General features: G+C 45.3%; 1 protein-coding gene across 1 annotated transcript; it reads right to left on the bottom strand.

Moving 5' to 3' along the window:
* Positions 1-3,896: 3,896 nt before the first annotated feature.
* Positions 3,897-18,654, bottom strand: Nqo1 (NAD(P)H quinone dehydrogenase 1). The gene is made up of 6 exons (XM_051201524.1): positions 18,573-18,654; positions 10,139-10,303; positions 9,940-10,070; positions 7,980-8,093; positions 6,735-6,836; positions 3,897-4,775 (listed from the first exon to the last, which is right to left on the bottom strand). The coding sequence occupies exons 1-6, from the start codon at positions 18,577-18,579 to the stop codon at positions 4,470-4,472; spliced, it is 825 nt and encodes a 274-aa protein (XP_051057481.1). The 5' UTR covers positions 18,580-18,654; the 3' UTR covers positions 3,897-4,469.
* Positions 18,655-19,945: the final 1,291 nt, after the last annotated feature.

Genomic DNA, 19,945 nt, shown 5'->3' with positions numbered 1-19,945 from the left:
CAAACCAACAAAACAACAACAAAAACTAACCACATAGATTGAAAAGTTTGGAATGTAGTAACTATTCTCTACCAACCCAAGGGTTAAAGCAGCATCTAAGGCCTGTAGGGGAGCCTCCTCTGCCTGACTGTAACCTACCTGTCTGATATTTCCACCCAAGTATTTTTTTTTCCCCACCAATGTATTTCTAAGATGCCTTGGTCTAAAACTTTGTTTTATTACCATAAAAACTTTGCAACTTTATGAAATTGCTCACATACTGGAACAGGAATTTGAGATAACCTAAATCCATGTCTCCAAGCATGGTCACTCAGTTTGACTCTGGAATAATCTTGAGGTGAAAGCTGTGTTTTTATGCCTGCACTGACCACCCCTTTTCAAATGTATCTTGACCTCAAGTATAGCAGAGCCTCAGAGATCAGTCGGCAGGCCTGCGCACACAGCTCTGGGAGAGCACCTCCAGTTTCATTGCTTTAAAGACTGTGGGTTCCCACGTGTGTACCTAGCTGATAAATTCCTTAAATTCTGCAGTTCTTGGGACCCTGCTTTTTGCTAGCCAACATCACCTTGATTGTCTTAGCAGACTTCTCAAAGATAGCATGAAGTGAGCCAAATGCTAGTCCCCCCTCCCGCTCCCCATCCCTACCCCAAAGTGTTCCTTCTAGATCCTAACAAATGGAGTCTCTGTCCTTGAATTGCTTAGGCCAATATACCTTTGCAACTTCGAACTCCAGCTGCTTCAGATTCATCATCAAATCCTGCTAACCCTGATCTTTGATCTGGTCAAACACACCTGTTGCCCCTATTGTTCCAGCACCCTGGGAGGGCCAAATCCACCTTCATCTCTTACACTTGATTGCACACATACCACAACCCTTTTCAAACAAGCCTTAGCACACCTCAGCTCATAGCCTCCAGGGACTTTTCCTTAGAGCAGTATCCTAGTGACTTTGTTCTGACCTGTCAGTCTTTCACTTTCTCTGTTTTAGTCCTGCTAGTTAATTTCCAGTTCCTAGAACTTGTTTGCACGATCCTATCCCAGGTTTATTAAAGACCTACCGGTGCCTGGGGTGTTCCTCCTAGTAGTCAGTCTCACTCTGCACTTTATCTGACAAGCATGGGCTTAATGGACAGCTTTCTTTATTATCCTGTATGTCAGTCCCAGCTCTATCCCTTTAAACCTTTTTCTTCCTGACACTTTTCAACACTCAGCATCCCTGTTTCTGTAACTGCCATTTTTTTTCATAATAATGCAATTCTGCAAGGGTAAGTGTTCCCATTTTTCTATGTGCCTAGCACTCGGAAGAATGGCCCTTTGGTTGGTTATATCAGAGTAAAAACTGCCCCAACCCCCAGGCATCCATTGACCACATTTTTACTATGTGCTGTAATTCCAATACCACTTTCTTTTCTAAAGCTCTTAAAATAATTGCATCAGGACAGAGATGGATGCCTTTAATCCTAGCACACAAGAGGCAGAGGCAGAGGCAGGCGGATCTCTGATTCCAAGGCCAGCCTGGTCTACAAAGAGAGTTCCAGGACAGCCAGGGCTACACAGTAAAACCCTGTCTCAAAACAAAACACTATTACATTATTTGTGTGTTTGCGTGTTTGCGTGTGTGTGTGTGTGTGTGTGTGTGTGTGCATTCTTTCTAGCACATATGCATGGCACATGTGTGATCTGAATAAGCTTTCAGAAGTCAGTTCTCCCCTCCACTAGATAGGTTCCAGGGACAGGTGATTTCATGGCCATTCAATATGAAGCAGCCAGCTCAGGCTATATTACCTTACCTACACCTGGCCACCTCTTGTTACTGAAACCCAGATTTCCCTTCAGCTTGTGTGATGGTTATTCTTGGTCTTCAACTTGACTCCATCTGGAATTAACTAAAATTCAAATTCAAGTGGCTGGGCTCACCTGTGAGGGTTTTTTGTTTTGTTTTGTTTTGTTTTGTTTTGTTTTGTTTTTCCTTAAATCATTTGACATGGGAAGAGGCACTGTTTTTGTTTTTTTTTCTTTTTCCTTTTGAGACAGGTTGTCTCTTTGTAGCCCTAGCTCTCCTGGAACTCAGAGATCTGCCTGCCTCTGCCTCCTGAGTGCTGGGACTAAAGGTGTGCGCCACCACCTGGCTGGACAGATGCACTCAGATCTTGGACGTGGGAAGATTCACCTTTAATCTGGCAACCTAGAAAAAGGACATGGAAGCTGGAAGCTTGCTGTCTTTGCCTGCCTGCCTTCACTCTCACTGGCAAATTCATTCCTTCACTGGCATTAGAGCTGACTTCTTTGGGACTCAGGCATATAAAGACCACTTCAGAAATCCAGCCTCGTGGATCAAATAACTACTAGATTCTCGGTCCTTCTGTTGTTAGACAGTTATTGTTAGACTAGCTGGACCACATTCTAAACACCATTCTAATAAATCCCCTTTGTCTACCTATCTAGATTTATTTTTTAAGTTCTGTTCCTCCGGAAAGCCCTAAGTATATCAACATGGATACCTGTACTGGTATCAGTGAAGTGGGTTTATTTGTTGAATTTTAAAGCATTCAATACTAAGTCAGGTCTGCAGATTCTCTGGCCACATAGCTTTGCATATTTTCATGCCATTTTCCACAAGAGGGTGCACTATTGTGATATCCTTGAATTGCACCCACATGGGAAGGGGATACACCTAAAGATTTGTTTGTTTCTAGAGACAGGGCTTCTTGTTGCCCACGATAGCCTCAAACTCACTATATAGCTCAGGAAGACCTTGAGTTTCTGACTCTCCTGTCTCAGTGTCCTCAATGCTGAGATGACAGTCATAGCATTGCTAACATACCCAGCTTGCATTTCAAGAATTTAAATGGGGGTGGGGGTAGAAGATGGCTCAACATTTAAGAACCCTTGCTGTTCTAGCAGAGGGTTCAAAAGGGATTCAATTCTGGGCACCTACATCAGGTGTCTTACAACCAGATGCCCAAAACTCCAGGAGCTGTGACTCCATCTTCTAGTTTCCATAGGTAGCCACACTCACGGTCCATACACCCCCTAAATAAAAATTAATTTTATGCCAAAATTGATATACCAAAATGAGGAACTGAGAATGTAGGTCAAGGGAAGGATCCTTGCTTCACATGTGTGAGATTATTCTTTAGCTACCCCCACACACACACACACACACACACACACACACACACACACAGTGTTAAAATTATTGTCTATAAATAATAATGCCTACAACTTTATCCCTAATATCATGGGATCCAAATATTTTCTTAGAATGAATGTAATCATCAGGGCTGGAGAGATAGTTTAGTAGCTAAAAAGCACTTTCTGCTCTTGTAAAGGACCCGAGTTTGGTTCCCAGCACCCACTTCCAGTGGCCCACAACCACCTGTATCTCCAACTCTGGGTGATCGAAGGCCCTTTTCTGGCCTCTGTAGACACTGGCACTCAGGCAGACACACACACAGTGCACCTAATTAAAAATAAAGCATCTTTAAAAATAAAAAAGGAATGCCATTGATTTCAAGGTATTTGTATAGATGACACTTTTGGTAGAAGGCGACGGCTTTTTTTGTTTTGTTTTGGCACTTAGGATTTATTCTATGTATATGGATGTTTTGCCTGCATGTATGTCTGTGCACTATGTGCCTGTGGTGCCTGCAGAAGACAGAAGAGGGCACAGATCCTTTGGAGCTGAAGTTAGAAACAGCCATTAGTTTCTATGCAGGTGTCTGGGCTGGAAGCTGAATCCAGGATCTGAGCAAGAACAAGGGCTCTTACCTGCTGAGCCTACGCTCCAGCTCAGCAGCGGGCTATTGTTTTGAAGTATTGGAGGGCTTATTAAGCTTGCACCACCATGCCCTGGTGTGTTCATTTATTTCTGCAAAAAAATGAAACAGAAGAATGAGACCAAGATCTGTTTTAATATTCATTTCCCAGGACCTGTGTGTGCTGTGTACAAGATAGAAAAGAGCTGGAGAGAAATGCCCCTGGGAGGCACGCCAGTTACTGCACAGTAATTGAAACCAGAATGTATCATAAACAGGCTTTAGCTTGCTAACTGCTAAAGCAAGTCAGTCCCTTAGCCATTGTTTTCTCTAAGCAATTCCCCTAAGCCCTAAACTACAGAGAGTTAATTAAAAGAAACAAATCTTCGGAGAGGTGAATGTCATGTAGCCAGGGCTAGCCCTAAGAAAAGGATTATATTGCCTCGATGACCTAAAGGAATAGCTTCCAGCTTCCATACCCCCTCCCTACCCCTGCTTCATATCCCAAATGACCTGTGGCACCTAATCTGATTTTGGACGTCATATTGTTGTCACAGCTGTACACTTGGTGATAGAACTATCCACAAATGTATGAAGTGAGCCTACTTCTTTTCCTATCCTTGTGGAATAAGGGAAACAAAACAAAACAAAGTCAGGTAAGCTGGAAAAATAATAACTAGGTTTAACTACGTGTTAGGGGGAAAAAACCCTTATTTTCTAGCTTTGATCTGGCTGTCAACTGGAATGGACTTGCCCAAGTGATGGCCCACAGAAAGGCCAAATTTGTTCTTTCTCTGCTCCTCTTGGACCTCTTTTTTCAGTAAGAACCCTGCCTGAAAGTTTAGGTCAAATAGGCTGCTTGGTGCAAAATAGAGCGGTGTCTCATCCCAGATAGTTTCCAGGCGCTTCTTCCACCCTTCCAGGATCTGAGTCCGGGCTTCTGGTGGGGTGTGGCCAATGCTGTACACCAGCTGTGGTTCCAAGACCTGGAAGCCACAGAAATGCAGAATGCCACTCTGAAAGAGACAAAGAACACAAAGCTAAGTCTCAGGAGCAGTCTGGCAGGCTACTGTAAATGAGCATCAGAAGTTGGTCTTGGGGCTGGAGAGCTGGCTCAACCATTAAGATTTGCTGCTCTTTCAGAGAACCCAAATTTGGTTCCCAGCACACAGGTGGAATGACTTGAAGCCACCTGTCACTCCAGCTCTAAGGGATTAGATGACCTTTTCTGACCACTGTGGGCACCTACATAAATGTAGCACATTTATATAAACACAAACACACACACATACACACACAGAGCAATAAAATATATAAATAGAAATCTTAAAAAAAAAAAAAAGCCAGGTAGTGGTGGTGCATGCCTTTAATCCAATCAGGGTCTTCTGGAAAAGCAGCCAGCGCTCTTAACCACCAAGCTCTCTCTCCAGTCTCTGCTCCTGGACTTTTTGTTGTTGTTGTTGTTGGTTTTGGTTTATTGAGACAGGCTTTCTCTGTAGCTTTAGATCCTATCCTAGAACTCACTCTGTAGACCAGGCTGGCCTTGAACTCATAGAGCTCTGCCTCTGCCTCCCGAGTATTGGGATTAAATGTATGAGCCACCACTTGGCTAAATTTTTAAAATTCTTTTAAAAGGGTGATCTGGGCTTGCCAATGAGAGAAAAGCCAGTCAGAGGCCTGAGGTACCCTGGTGAATTGTCACAGTTCCTTCTCTTACCTTCTGCCTTCCCTCCCTTTCTGTCACCTCATTTAGCCTCCTTGGTGGAGCTTTCTCAATGAATAAAGCCTTGAAACTGTGCCAACCCGGATCCTCTGCCAAAAGAGCCAGAAGTTCTATTACATTGGGGAGACTGCTTGCCCCTTGGCACTGGCTCGTGCCAGGGCATGTGGATGTGCATTTTCCTGCCTCCCTCGGTCTTTAGAAATGATCCTTCCACTGCCCACCTCAATCACTCTCTTCTCCAATCCCTTCCCCTCAGAAGACATCATCCTCAGAGTCCAAAGCCCACCTCTAAGGCAAGCTGAATGAATGCAGTTCTTAACTTGTCCTGGGGAGCCAGACGTGCTGGTCCATGCCTTACACCCAGCACCTAATAAGCCGAGTCAGAACTGTCACAAGTTCAAGTCACTTTGGACTTACATAATGAGACACCCCCCCTTAAGTAATTTATTTTTATTTTACGTGCATTGATGTTTTGCCTGCATGTTGGATTCCCTGGAAGTGAATATGTGGGTACAGGGAATTGAACCTGGGTCCTCTGGGAGAGCACCCAGTGTTCTTAACTGCTGAGCCATCTTTCCAGTCCATGACATACCACATTGAACCACCACCACCACCCCTTAGAAAATAAATAAAAGGGCTGGGGAGATGGCTCAGCAAGTAAGGGTACCAACCTTGCAAGCCCTGATGGCATGAGTTAGAACCCAGAAGGCTTGTAAAAAAGTGAACACAGTGGCATGATTCTGCAGTCCCAGCATCCCACGCCAAGATGGGAGGTGGGGACATGAGAACAGTCCAGAAGCTCATAAGCCAGCTAGCCTTTACACAGCAGACACACACACACACACACACACACACACACACAGGACATGAGAACAGTCCAGAAGCTCATAAGCCAGCTAGCCTCTACACAGCAGACACACACACAGACACACACACACACACACACACACACACACTTTGTTGTTCTGGAGCTGCACATACAGTTCTAGAAGACCGAAGAGCCCAAGGCTTTGGCTCCACATGCTGAGGGTCGGGTGCACGTTGGTTAGGAGAGACTGTTTGACCATATTGTGCCCTGGTGGACTGGCTCATCTATGTCACAAGTCCCTGAACGAAGCTTGGGTGCTGCTGTGCCGTTGCCAGGCTTTCCTCCTCACACCTTGGGTCAGTTTTCGGTTACTGTCTGGAGGTTTGGACTCCGAGGAATGCTCAGCTAACAAACTCCCCTGGAAGTTCACCGACAATGAGGTACCTGAATTGGCCACAGGATGATGTTCATGTCCCCGTGGACACCGTGAAGAGAGTACATGGAGCCGCTGCCCCCAGTGGTGATGGAAAGCAAGGTCTTCTTATTCTGAAAGAAAACAAGAGTCATCCTCTCCTCTCCTGGGCCCCAGTGAGTTAATGAATGGCTCCAGGGAGAGTTCATCCTATTGTTCAGCTCCTCTGCAGCCTCAGTGTGACTCTGCACATCTTCCAACTGCAGCTGTGACTAGCATGTGGCTGCGGATAGCCACGACTGCAGCCCAAATCACCAGCTCATTTAAACATTAGGAGATGGCCTGGCATGGTGGCAGACACCTGTTATCCCAGCACCCAGGAGGCAGGTGGGTCTCTGAGTCCCAGGCCAATCTTGTCTACAAAGGGAGATCCTGTGTCTTGTTGTTGTTGTTGTTTTTAATTTAGATTTAAAAAAAAAATCAAAGGTGTTTCTTGCCACTATTTGGCCTCCAAACAACAAAGTTTTTGTTGTTGTTGTTGTCTTATTTTTTTTTCCAGGCAGAATCTCATGTATGCCGGGCTGACCTAAAACTCTCTATTTGGCTGAAGATGACCTTGAACTCCTGATCTTCCAGCCTCTACCTCCCAAATGGGATTTTAGGTGTCTGCCACCATGTCAGTAAAAATTTTCATTTGATTTTTACTATGGAAAATCTCAAACATGAAGAGAATAGTCCAACGAAGTATCCACCAAACATCTTAAAGTCTAGTTTCGTCTATCCTTTGACACTCACTAATCCCAACACTCACTTTTTCGTTTTTTTCTGGAATACTTTGCAACAAAGACTGGTGAGCTAGCTTAGCAGGTAAAGGTGCCTGTCACCAAGACTGACAACCTGAGTCTTATCTGCCAATCTGCAAGTTCAATCAATCAATCAATCAATCAATCAATCAATCAATCAATCGGGGACTGAAGAGATGGTTTAGGAGTTAAGAGTACTTGCTGCTCTCCGTCCAAGTCAGGTTCAATTCCCAGCACCCACATGGGGATCTGATGCCCTTTTCTGGACTCCTTGGGCACTGTACACATGCAGTACACAGACATACAAACAGGCATAATGCCCTTATACATAAAATAATATGTAAGTGAATGAAAAAAAATCAAACAAATGCAAAACATCATACATTTGATTGACAAGAGCTGTACAATGCATCCCTCCCTGGTCTTAAGAGTCCAGGGCAGAATCTACCAGGAAATGCCCAAAAGTTCACCTACCTTGAAAGGGCCCTTGTCATACATGGTGGCATATGTATAGGCAAATTCTGCAACAAGTATTCGCTCAAACCAACCTTTCAGAATGGCGGGCACTCCAAACCATTGCAGTGGGAACTGTGGGACAGAAGACAGACAAGATTTCAGCTCAGGGCACTCCCCCTGCTGGTCCTTTCCCCCTGTGGCCAGGAAAAAATTGTTCTTTGCCTTTGCCATTCCCTCAGAAAAAGTTAGCACATTTAGCAACCAGGGGATGTGCCTTGCTCCCTTAGTATGAACTACTTGGTAAGGCTGGAGCTGCAGGATTACTGAATTCCAAGCTACATACCAACATCTTCTGAAAAGAGCAAGAAAAGAAGAACAGTAATAGGCCATGGTGGCAAACACACACAATCCCAGCAACTCTGGGAGCTGAGGCTGAAAGATTTTGAGTTCAAGGCTAGCCCAGGCAGCATAGTGAGACTCTGTCCTAGCACTTGGGAGGCAGAGGCAGGTTGCTTTCTCTGAGTTTGAGGCCAGCCTAGTCAACATATTTAGTACCAGGTCAGCCAAAAATATACAGAGAGACCCAGTCTCAAAAAAAGAAACACGACAGATGGTTTACAGGTTGAGTCCATACTTCTCTTCCAGATGACCTAGGTCAGCCCTAGCATCTAATTCCATGGGATCCAATATCCACTTCTGGTCTTTCCACAAGCACCTACATCTACATACACATGCCCATCACAGACGCACAGCCTACATAATTTAAAAAATATATTTTCCTGACATGGTGGAACACACCTTCAAACCCAGCTCTGTGAATTCTACGACAGCTTGTTCAGCATAATGATCCCAAGCCAGTCAGGGCGACACAGAGACCCTGTCTGTCTCCAAACAAACAAAAACTCAACAAAAAACTCAAGAAAAATATATGGTAGTACCTAACTCAATAGGAGAAAATTCTATCCTTGATCTTGGCTCTCTCTCTCTCTCTGTCTCTCTCTCTCTCTCTGTCTCTCTCTCTCTTCCTCCTAAAAACTATAACCATTGGCTAGGCGTGAATAAAGTCATATGCAAATAAGATCTATTTCCATGAAATCCATTTGGTGGCAAAGTCCAAGTAGCAAGGACTGCAGGTGGGTTTGCCTCTGAGAGCATTACTGAATATTTTCCCAAGAGCTTGTGTTAGCAGGCATCCTCCCAAGACGTGCCTCCCTTGTGTACACAGATCTACAGTCCCATCATCTAGAATAAACAAAGCCACTCAGAATGCAGATCACTGGCTGCTGTGACTAAGGTTTATCAGGTGCCCCATGAGGAAGTCTTATCTGGGCTACTGTTCAGTGGCAGAGCACTGGCCTAGCAAGCAGGCATGAGGTCCTGGTGTTCATCCTCCGCATCTCAAAACTGTATCTATCTGCCTTCTGTTCTCAATAAAAGCAGCGGAGAGCCTGCTCCAGTCTTCACTCTCCTCAAAAATGTGGTTCAATACTCATGAACACATTCAGGAAGAAAACCAGGACAAAGAATTTATAGGGCTTGGAGACATGGTTCAGTCAGTAAAGAGCTGGTCTCACCAGTATGAGTGCCTGAGTTCGACTCCCAAGCACCCATGTGAGAAGTTGGGTATGGCCCATAGCATGCTTCTAATCCCAGTAACAGAAGTGGGTAGGTACAGATAGGTGGATTCCTGGGGCTCTCTAGCCAGCTAGCCTAGCTGCATTGCTGAGCTCCAGGCCTACATGTCTCACTCAAAACAGATGGTTGGTATTTCATCTTTTGGCCTGTGCATGCACGCAAATATAATTTAGATAAATAGACAAAGTGCAGGCAGTTCAGCTACCCATTATCTGTGAACCTATGCAATGGCACACCCGACGAACATTATTTATTCAGACAGAATGCAGAAAGTGTCAGGTCTAGGGCAATAAGAACAAACACCCCAGACATCGCTTTCTTATGATTTCTGTCCTGGCCATACCTGAAATATCACGAGGTCTGCAGCTTCGAGCTTTTTCTGTTCAGCCACGATATCTGGGCTCAGGCGGCCTTCCTTATATGCTAGCGTTGACTCAGAAGTGTACTGAAAGTTCTCAGAGTCCTTCAGCTTACCTGTTGGGAGGAAAGGAGGGCTGAGGCTGGGCCATAGGGTCCACTGTTGATAGAGAGACAATTCTTACCTGTGATATCCTTTCTGGAAATGATAGGGTTAAAGTCCATAGCATAGAGGTCAGATTCATCCACCTCCCATCCTTTCCTCTTTAGAGCCTCTACAGCAGCCTCCTTCATGGCGTAGTTGAATGATGTCCTCTCTGAATGGGCCAGTACAATCAGGGCTCTTCTCACTGTTCCGATACAAGAAGGTGAGACGTGGAAGGAAAATCTAAAGCTGAATGAGTCTCTCATCTAAAATGCTTTGGGTCAGACATGTTTCCACCACAGTTTTTCAGACAGGGGAATAGTGGCTAAGATTATCAATTAAATAGCTCTAATCTGAAAATCTGAAGTTTGGGCTGGTGAGATGGCTCAGCAGGTCTGTGCTTGCTGCCAAGCCTGATGACCTGAGGCAATACCCAGGATCTACGTGGTGGAAGGAGGGAACAGGCCTCTGAGGTTATCCTGACCTCCACATGGGCTATGTACACACACACACACACACACACACACACACACACACACACACACAAAAAAAATGTAATTTATTCATTTTTTTTAAAAGCTGAAGGCCAGAGGGCTCCAAAATCCAAAATATTTTGAATATCAAGTCAACACCCAAGAAAAATTCCCAAAAAAGCCAGTTGTGGTGGCACACCCCTTTAATTCCAGCACTAAGAAGGCAGAGGCAAGTGAATCTCTGAGATTGAGGCCAGCTGTGACTAAATAGTGAGACCCTGCCCCCCAAAATTGTTCATTTATTTTTATTTTTTGCAGCTGAGGGTGAGGACACACACACATGCATACACACATACAGCAGACACACAGAAGAAAGGAGGATGTGCGTGAGAGTAACTCATGGCAGAATGCTTGCCTAGCATCCTTAATACCATCAAAACCACTTTGGATTTTAGATAATGAGTTTCTGATTTTAGGTTTTCCATCTGTACCAACCAGCAAAGCAAAGCTTCAGGAGCTGGGGAGGCAAGGATCATACGGGAAGAAGTGATAGCTGGTAGCTGTCTTAGCTCACTTACCCTCTTATAATTCTACTGCTGTGAAGAGACACCATATCCAAGGCAACTCTTATAAAAGAAAGCATTTCACTATGGGTTGGCTTACAGTTTCAAAAGGTTATTCTATCATCATCGTCATAGTGGGGGACAGTGGCATTCATGGCACTGGAGGAGTAGCTGAGACCCACATCCTGATCCACAGGAAGAAAGGGCAACACAGGGCCTTTGAAACCTCGAAGCCCACCCCTCAGTGACACACTTCCTCTAACAAGGCCACGCCTCCTGATTCTTCTAATCCTTTCAAATGGTGACTAAGCATTCCAATGTATGAGCCTATGGGGGCCATTCTTATTCAACCATCCCACACTTACTGTTGCTATAACAATACCACAGACTACATGGCTTTATAATGAATTAAACATGAAGGCTTATTTGGTTCATAGCACTAGAGGTTGGGAGGAGGCTGCACCTGGCGAGGGTCCTTCTCGCTGGTGGAAACTCTGCAGAGTCCTATAACAGTGCTGAGTAGCACATAGCAAGAGGGACAGACTCCAGACGGAGCCACACTGCTTCTTACAACATCCTCACTCTAAAACAATCTCACCACATACAAATCCACAGATCTGACAATAGCTTAGACCATTTCTGAGGGCCATTGTGACCCAATCACCTCTCACCCCTATGAGTGAGGGCTTCATGTAGCCCAAGCTAGCTTCAAACCAACTGTGTAGTATAGAATGACCTTGAACCCTTGGCTCTCCAACTTCTACCTCCCAAATTCTGGGACCTCCATGTGATCAAAATTCCGGGGGGTGTGTGTGTGCGTGTGTTTACTCATATGTGTGTATGTATGTACATGTAGAGTCTAGAGGACAACTTTGGGTGTCATTCCTCATGCAACTTCTACCCTGTTTGAGACATGGTCTCCCACTAACCAGAAAGTTACCAAGTAGGCCAGGCTGGCTGCCAGCAAGCCCCAGGGACTTTCCTGCGAGTATAAGTACATACTCCTATACCTGGCCTTGTTTTTAAAACACAGGTTCTAGAGATCTGAACTCATAGACTGAGCCATTGAAATTGTAATGTTATGTTCACTGCAGCCATCAAAAAAAGAACCAATGAATGAGGCTAGGCATGTGATTGAGTTGAGTATGAGTTTTGCATTCTTTGGTTCTGGCTTCAATTTGTTATGGTTTGAAGATGAAATGCCTCCCCCCCCCAGCTAGGTTTAGTTAGTCATGTCTGTAAAGCCAAGACTTGAGAGGCGGGAGCAGGAGGATAATAGGTTCTGGCTAACCTAAGAGCCAAGGCTGACCCTGTGTTTAAAGATAAAAAGTCCCTTCAGGCTCAAGGATTGAACACTTACTTAGTTCCTAACCCCTGGTGCTACTTTAGAGTGGGGCTGGCTGGAGGGAGGGAGTCTCTCCAGGCCTCTGAAGATTAGATCTGGCCCTCTGGGTGTTCTCTCCCTGTGTGCCATGAGAGCTTCTACCACAAATTCCTGGCTCCCTCTGGTCACAGCTATGAAAAGTAACTAATAAAAATGGAGAAAAGGCTGGGAAGATGGCTCAGTAAGAAAGCTGTCAAAGCCTGGTGACCAGGAGATGATCCTCAGAACTCAGGTAACGGTGGGAAAAAACAACTGACAGTGTTGTTCTCTGAAGTTCATTCATACCTGTGACATGGCACTCACACACATGCACGCACGCATGCACGCACACACATGCACCAGTCTAATAATAACAAATAAGATACATTTCAAAAATAAAAATAAAGCCAAGCAGTGGTGGCACTTGCCTTTAATCCCAGCAGTCAGGAAGTAGAGGCAGGTGGATCTCTGTGAATTTGAGGCCAGCCTGGTCTACAGAGCAAGTGCCAGGACAGCCAGGGCTGTTACACAAAGAAACCCTGTCTCGAAAAACCAAAACATAAATAAAGTGAAAATAAAATGAAAGGAAAGGATGGAGGGAGAACAAGGAAAATATTCTGAGTCAGTGAGAAATTAATGTTGGCATATTTAATTGGCCACCTACATGAAAATAAAATGACCTCTATGGAAAATCAGTATAATGGTACCCTTGTCATTATGGTGATTAGGTTACAAAAGGGCCCTCTGAGTGCTGTCAGCGTTGTTTCTTGGGCTGGTGTTAAATAACTAATTTTTAAGGATTTATTTTTATTTTCTTGAGTCATTTGTATGCAAATACCCCTGGAGACCACAAGGGGAGCACTGAGTTCTCGGGAGCTGGAGTTATGGGTATTTGTAGGGTGCCCAGCCTGTTAGATGGGTGCTCAATACTCTTAACCAAATCATCTCTTCAGCCCCGAGTTTTGTTTGAGTTATTCCACAGACGAAAATAAATTCCAGGGTGATTAAAGACTTAAATGTTTGTTTGTTTTGCAGCTGAGCTCTGAAACACAGCAGGAATTACGGGCAGCACTGCTTGCTCAACTTCTGCTTAGTCTTGGGTCTCCCTGCAGCACACAGATCTAATGGCTCATCTACTTTCTGTCAGGTCCTGCGAATCAAACCTGGAGCCTCACACCCATGAGCCAGCCTCGCAGCCACAGCACGGTTTTGTCAATGCCCCTTGTTCCTGCCTCTGGCACGCTGCCAAGAAACAGATGGGTTCATTATTCCATGAACCCCGAACCCTGGAGACTCTTGCTCCACCCCCTGCACCCGTGTTTGATTTCACTCCATTAACCCCCTGAAATGCTCATGTCATCCGTGCCACATTGTTAACTGGGTATCTATTAGGTGTCACAGGGGCTAAGCACTTGGGATACATTACAGTGGAATCTAAAGTTTATAAAAAGTAATGTTTGGCCAGGTGTGGTGGTGAAAGCCTTTAATCCCAGCACTTGGGAGGCAGAATTCTGTGAGTTTGAGACCAGCCTGGTTGACATAGTGAATTCCAGGACAGCCAGAGCTACATAGAGAGAGACCCTGACACATGGGAAAAAATAGAATTACTTTTAAAAATCACATTTAATTTCTTTAATCTATTGATTTTATAGGTGTGGGAGTTTTGTTTGCATGTTTGTCTGTGCAGCATATGCACACCCAGAACCCTCAGAGGGACTGGAGCTACAAACAGTTTTGAACTCCCGTGTGGGTGCTGGGGATGGGGCCCAGACCTCCTACAAGAGCAGCTAGTGCCCATAACCAATGAACCACTTCTCCAGGCCTATATTTGTCTGGTGTGTGTGTGTGTGTGTGTGTGTGTGAACAAGGTTTCACTATGTGACCTTGGCTGCCCTGGAGCTTATCATGTAGACCAGACTGGTTCCAAGCTTGTGGAAAAGTGTTTTAATGGTGATATTGTAGCAGTAAAAGATTTACTACCCACATGATCTGTCTGGTAAAAGACTACAGCAAGCCAATTGAAACATAGGAGAGCCACGCTGCTACTTTCCCTGCAATCTGCTGTTAGTGGAAAACAAATGTCCTGCACATTCCAGTCAATCTCAAGACTGAGTTACGGAGCACACATAAAACTAGTTATATTGCTCATTTCTGTATTGTCAGCATCTGGGAAGCTGAGGCAGGAGGACTGCCATGAGTTCCAGGACAGTCTCAGCTGCAGTGTAAGACCCTCTTTCAAAAACAATATTCAAATGTTCCCATTCTCCACAATAACCCTCATTTCATATGTACACACAAACACACCATGTTCTGTAAGATGGTATATTTTTTTTTTTTATTCTTGAGATGAGAGTTGTAACCCAGGCCGGCCTTGAACTCAATATATAGTGAGTTCCAAAGACAGTTTGAATTTCAGATTCTCCTACCTCTCCCTCATAAACACTGGGGATTATGGGTGTGTACTATCGTGCCCAGCTATGATATGTATGTATGTATGTATGTATGTATGTATGTATGTATGTATGTATATATGTATGTTTGTATTTTGAGTCAGTGTTTCTCTGTGTAGCCCTAGCTGTCCTGGAACTCGCTCTGTCAACTAGTCTGGTCTTGAACTCAGAGATTTGCCTGCTTCTGCCTGGCAAATGCTAGGATTAAAGACATATGCCACCATTGCCTGGTTGTTATTTTAATTTTTTTTTTCTTTTTCTTTCTTTTTTTTTTTTTTTTTTTTTTTTTTTTTGCTTTTCAAGACAGGGTTTGTCTGTGTAGCCCTAGCTGTCCTAGAACTCAATTTATAGATCAGGCTAGCCTTGAACTCTGAGATTTTCCTGCCTCCCAAGTACTGGGGTTAAAGGCCTGTGCCACTACCACCACCACTGCCCAGCTGAAATTATTTTTTAAAAGATGTATGTTAAATCATGATTATATGTGTAGGATTGCTTGTGCACACAGGAGTATGAGAGGACATTTGCTCCCCTGGAGGTAGAGTTACAGGTAATTGTTGTCAGGCCCAAAGGGAACTCCAAATCCTCAAACTCCAAAGGCAGTCAAGTAGGAGGGTTTCTGGTGGTTAGATAAAAGTCAGCATCCCTCGGGAACTTGTGGAAGTGATTTGCATCTGCGGGAAGGAGTCATGTATACATCTCCCTTTCCTCTGGCAAAAGGGACACGTGGCTGCCTGTGGCACCTATCAGCATATGTGTGGCACTTAACAGCATGCTTGGCCTCTAGGCTCCCTCAGTATCTCAAGTCCCTCCCTGTTGAACATTTCAAAGTCGATCCTAGCCCTTTTCCGGGCCTCGCTCACCCTCCCCTGCAGCTTTCGGTCCCCTTTACCAGCCTGCCCTTCTCAATGCGGTTTCTCTATTTCTCTCCCCTGCTGTTCTCCCTGCTCTCACAGATTGCCCGATCATGTTCAGTCTACTTCTTTTTCTCTCTGTTCTGGACTCTTCCAGATGCCTTTGGCTGTTCTCTCATATTTACAACAATTAAAACAGCAGCAGCAGCAACAACAAAAAAACCAAACAACAACAAAAAACAAAAACAAAACAAACCCTTCCCCTTAACCATAACCTGACAGCCAAACTAATTACAGCACTCACCAGTTCCTAGATTTTCGAGCAGCCAAACACAGGTTCTAGACTCAAACGTGTGTCCTCTGCAAGAGCAGCAAGTACTCCTAACCACTGAGCTATCTCTCTATGCCTAGAAAATTTTCTAGTTCTAATTGGAGGAGAAGGTGCCAGCACTTCAGGGGGTAGTTCTAGAGTCAAATGCAATAGTGCCCTCCCCCACTGTAGTTTTACTTGCCCTGGTTTCAGCTACCTGTGGTCAACAGGTTTAAAAATATCAAGTTGAAAATTCCAGAAAAAAATTTTTTTTTTTCCAAGACAGGTTTTCTCTGTATTGCCTTGGAGCCTGTCCTGGAACTCTCTCTGTAGACCAGGCTGGCCTTGAACTCACAGAGATCCACCTGCCTCTCCTCTGGAGTGCTGGGATTGAAGGTGTACTAATTCATATTTTAAAAGCCATGTGTGCTGGTTAGTTTGTGTCAACTTGACACAAACTAGACCACCTGGAAGGAGAGAATTTCAACTGGAAAACTTCCTCCCTCAGCCTGGCCTGGAGGTATGCTTATGGGACATATTCTTGATTTATGATTGATCTAGCATCTCCCAGCCCACAGTGGGTGGTGCCACCCCTTTGCAGGTGGTACAGATTTCTGTAGAGAGTGGGCTGAGCAATCCTAAAAGCGTTCCTCCAGGGCCTCTGCTTCAGCTCCTACCTCCAGGTTCCTGCCCTGACTTCCCTCCTCAGTGATGGATTGTTAGCTGGAATTGTAAGTAAGCTGAAATAAATTAACCCTTTCCTCCCCAAGTTGCTTTTGGTCAGTATTTTATCACAGCAACAAAAAAAACCAGGATGCCTGTATTACAACCTATTTTCATCATCACTCTTCTGTTTTATTTTTATTTTTGTTAATCTCCTACTCTAATTTACAAATTAAATTTAGCTATGCATGGTGGCACCCACATGTAATCCCAGCACTTGGGAGAGAGGCAAGAGGACCCAGAATTCAAGGTCAGCCTAGACCAAATTGAGTTAGAATCTAGTCTGGCCAGAATGAACAAATGGGTGAATGAATAAACAAACATTAAAGCGAATCACAGGCATGGGGTATAAGATAACATGCATGGCACTTTGATGTCTGCGGTTCTAATGGAGGGGCTTGAACGTTTATCCCTCATGGATAAATGCAGACTAGTACGCAAAGGGAAAACAGCAGATGTAGCTTTACCAGCTGTTGAAAACTCTTCCCTGCTGTCTCTCCCGGCCACTCATGGTAGAGCTTTCCTAGAAACTGCAACGGTACCAACGGAAGCATCAGCCTCATCCCTGGCATGCTTATAGCAAAGTAAAGTTCTGAGTGCATTTGTGGAGGCTGCAGTAGTTTTAGAAGGAAAAGAACTGCATACAAAAAGGTAAAATTCTACACCAACTGTGGAAATGCTGCCCAAACTCAGAGCCAGCCCCTGTGGGGAAGCACTTAGCCCTGGACGCTGGCTGCTCAGGAAAGCAGTAGATGCCAGTTAGGTACCAGACAAGTGCAGTGCCGACCTCCAGGGACCCCTCTCACACTTACCCCTGGGATGATGGCAAAGTGGGAAGACTGTCACAAAAATAGACCAAATGGCAAACCAGATTCCCCCACCAAGTTCACTGTGAAAACTCTCCAGGGCCAAGCAGGGCCCCAGTTCTATTACCCTGCTTTCCAGCTCCGGCCAGTCCTCCATCTCCACATTTTCCTGTTTTCTTCCAGAAGTTGACCAACCCCCCCACCCCACCCCCAGTTTTTTGAGACAGTCTCTCCACTATGTAGCTCTGGCTATCCTGGAACTCACTAAGTAGATCAGGCTGTCCTCAAACTTAAAGAGATCTGTCTGCCTCTGCTTCCTGAATGCTGGAATTAAAGGTGTGTGCCAAGCTCAGCAAGAGCCCCTATAAATTGCCTCTTCATTTTTAAATGTTAGCAACTCTTTCCTAAATGCTTAAGTACTTTCTGGCCTAGGCTGTGGATCCCCACAGAACTCGGGTGGTGGAGTGCTATCCTAGGACGCAAACTGAATTCTGGTTTCGATTCGGATCCCAGGGCCATATAAGCCAGGTGTGGCGATGCACATCTACAATCCTGGTATGCAGGCAGTGGAGGCAAGAGGCCAGCCTTCGTTATGCAGCAGTTTTAAGGCCAACCTGGGATACATGAGGCCCTATCTCTAAATAGGCCAAATAAGGTGCGAGAGTGCCTCTGTTAGGGAAGGGATGTTGAAGGGACAATACTCCAGTTGCCCTCAGGTGAGAGTGGGCTGCAGAATAACCGGTGCTTTTGGCTAAGAACAGAAGCTTCCCTTCCAGAGACTATTCAAGAGATTAGTCAAGGCTCATCCAGAACCCTAATCACTTTACTTTTCCTCTTTGAAGCAAGTAACAAAACTCATAGCAAGCCCCTTCACTCATAGCAAGCCCCTTCACTCATAGCAAGCCCCTTCACTCATAGCGGCCGGCCATACTCACCAGCCATGGCTCCAGATGTTGAAGGCGGATCACAGTACAAGGTGCTGATTGGCTGAGCAGCTGGTTGCCAGGACGACCCTGCAGAGTTACTGAGAGAGCTTTGGACTGCAGTCTGGATTAGTGTAAACCGGGCCAGCCGAGCACTTGGAGGCTTTATACCCTCTTACTCTGGCAGCCAGCGAAGGCGGAGCTGGATTCCCACGCCCAGAATCGCAGGGCGGAGGATACCAAGTTACTAGAAGAGAGAAACAGTTTAGGACTGGAATAGGATTCCTGCGTATGGATACATATGGGGTAAATTCAACTGCCCCATGCCCGAGACCTCCTGGGTACAAAATAGAAATTTCCAACAGAAATTGCCCGAGCTTTTGTTGGACCTGCCTGTATATATGACCGGTGTGGATTAGTATTTGCTCAGTCCTGGGAAGTCTCACACAAAGGGAAGGGTGGGGCTGGCAAAGTACTGGATCAGATTTTGCCTAGTCATAGTGACTCCAGACTGAGCTCTCAGAGAGACTAGGCATGTGAATGGCTCCCTCCCCCCCCCAGCGTTCTGGTTCTGTTCTTCTGTTCTTAGAAACTCCTCAAAGCCTGGTGGTGGTGGCACAGGCCTTTAATCCCAGCACTTGGAGGCAGAGACAGGCGGATCTCAGTGGGTTCGATGTCATCCTGATCTACAAAGCAAGTGCCAGGACAGCCAGGACTGCCTGGAAAAAACAACAATGAGAGCTAGAGAGCGCGAGCAAGAGCGAGAGAGCACGAGAGAGAGAGAGAGAGAGAGAGAGAGAGAGAGAGAGAGAGAGAGAGAGAGAGAGAGAGAGAGAGAGAGAGAGAGAGAGAGAGAGAGAAGAAACTCAGCAAAAGCTGTCCCCCTGGTGTGTACCTCTGGGTCTCCTCAATTCTGTCTCTCCCCTCCCGCCCCCCTTCCCCGCTGACAGGTAACCAAGAACTGTGCCACTCCAAGAAGCTGAGGCTGCTGCAGGAGACAGAAGCCATGAAGGAGTATTTCTAAAGTCAGACAGATGAAATTCAATAACTTTACACAAAGATTTACATCAGAACATAGAACAAAAAGGGTTTAAATCTCCATAAGTAAAAGTTATGATTTTCGGGCTTGCTGCTGCATGTCCTTAATCCCAGCAGACAGGAGTCAGAGGCAGGCGGATCTCTGTGAGTTCAAGGCCAACCTGATCTACATGGTGAGTTTCAGAAGAGTCAAGGCTCCTGCCCCAAACAAAAACCCAAAATGGTGAGCTCCTGTCCCGAACAAAAACCCAAAATGAAGTGGTAAAGTCATTCTACAGAACAAAAGGGAGATGAACTCTCAGGAAGTCAAGTAAAGGGGACTGGAAAAAAACTCTGCTGTGAAGTGA

The sequence above is a fragment of the Phodopus roborovskii genome, unplaced genomic scaffold (genome assembly GCF_943737965.1).
Source record: "Phodopus roborovskii unplaced genomic scaffold, PHOROB, whole genome shotgun sequence".
Classification (NCBI taxonomy): domain Eukaryota; kingdom Metazoa; phylum Chordata; class Mammalia; order Rodentia; family Cricetidae; genus Phodopus; species Phodopus roborovskii.
The sequence above is the reverse complement of the archived record's forward strand: the minus strand, read 5'-3'. Positions and strand labels throughout refer to the sequence as shown.

Excerpts from the sequence above, each read along its gene's own strand:
- Nqo1 (XM_051201524.1), bottom strand. Across the intron at positions 8,094-9,939 it reads CAGACCTCGTGATATTTCAG|TTCCCACTGCAATGGTTTGG; the intron begins GTATGGCCAGGA and ends TCTGTCCCACAG. Across the intron at positions 6,837-7,979 it reads ATGACAAGGGCCCTTTCAAG|AATAAGAAGACCTTGCTTTC; the intron begins GTAGGTGAACTT and ends GTTTTCTTTCAG.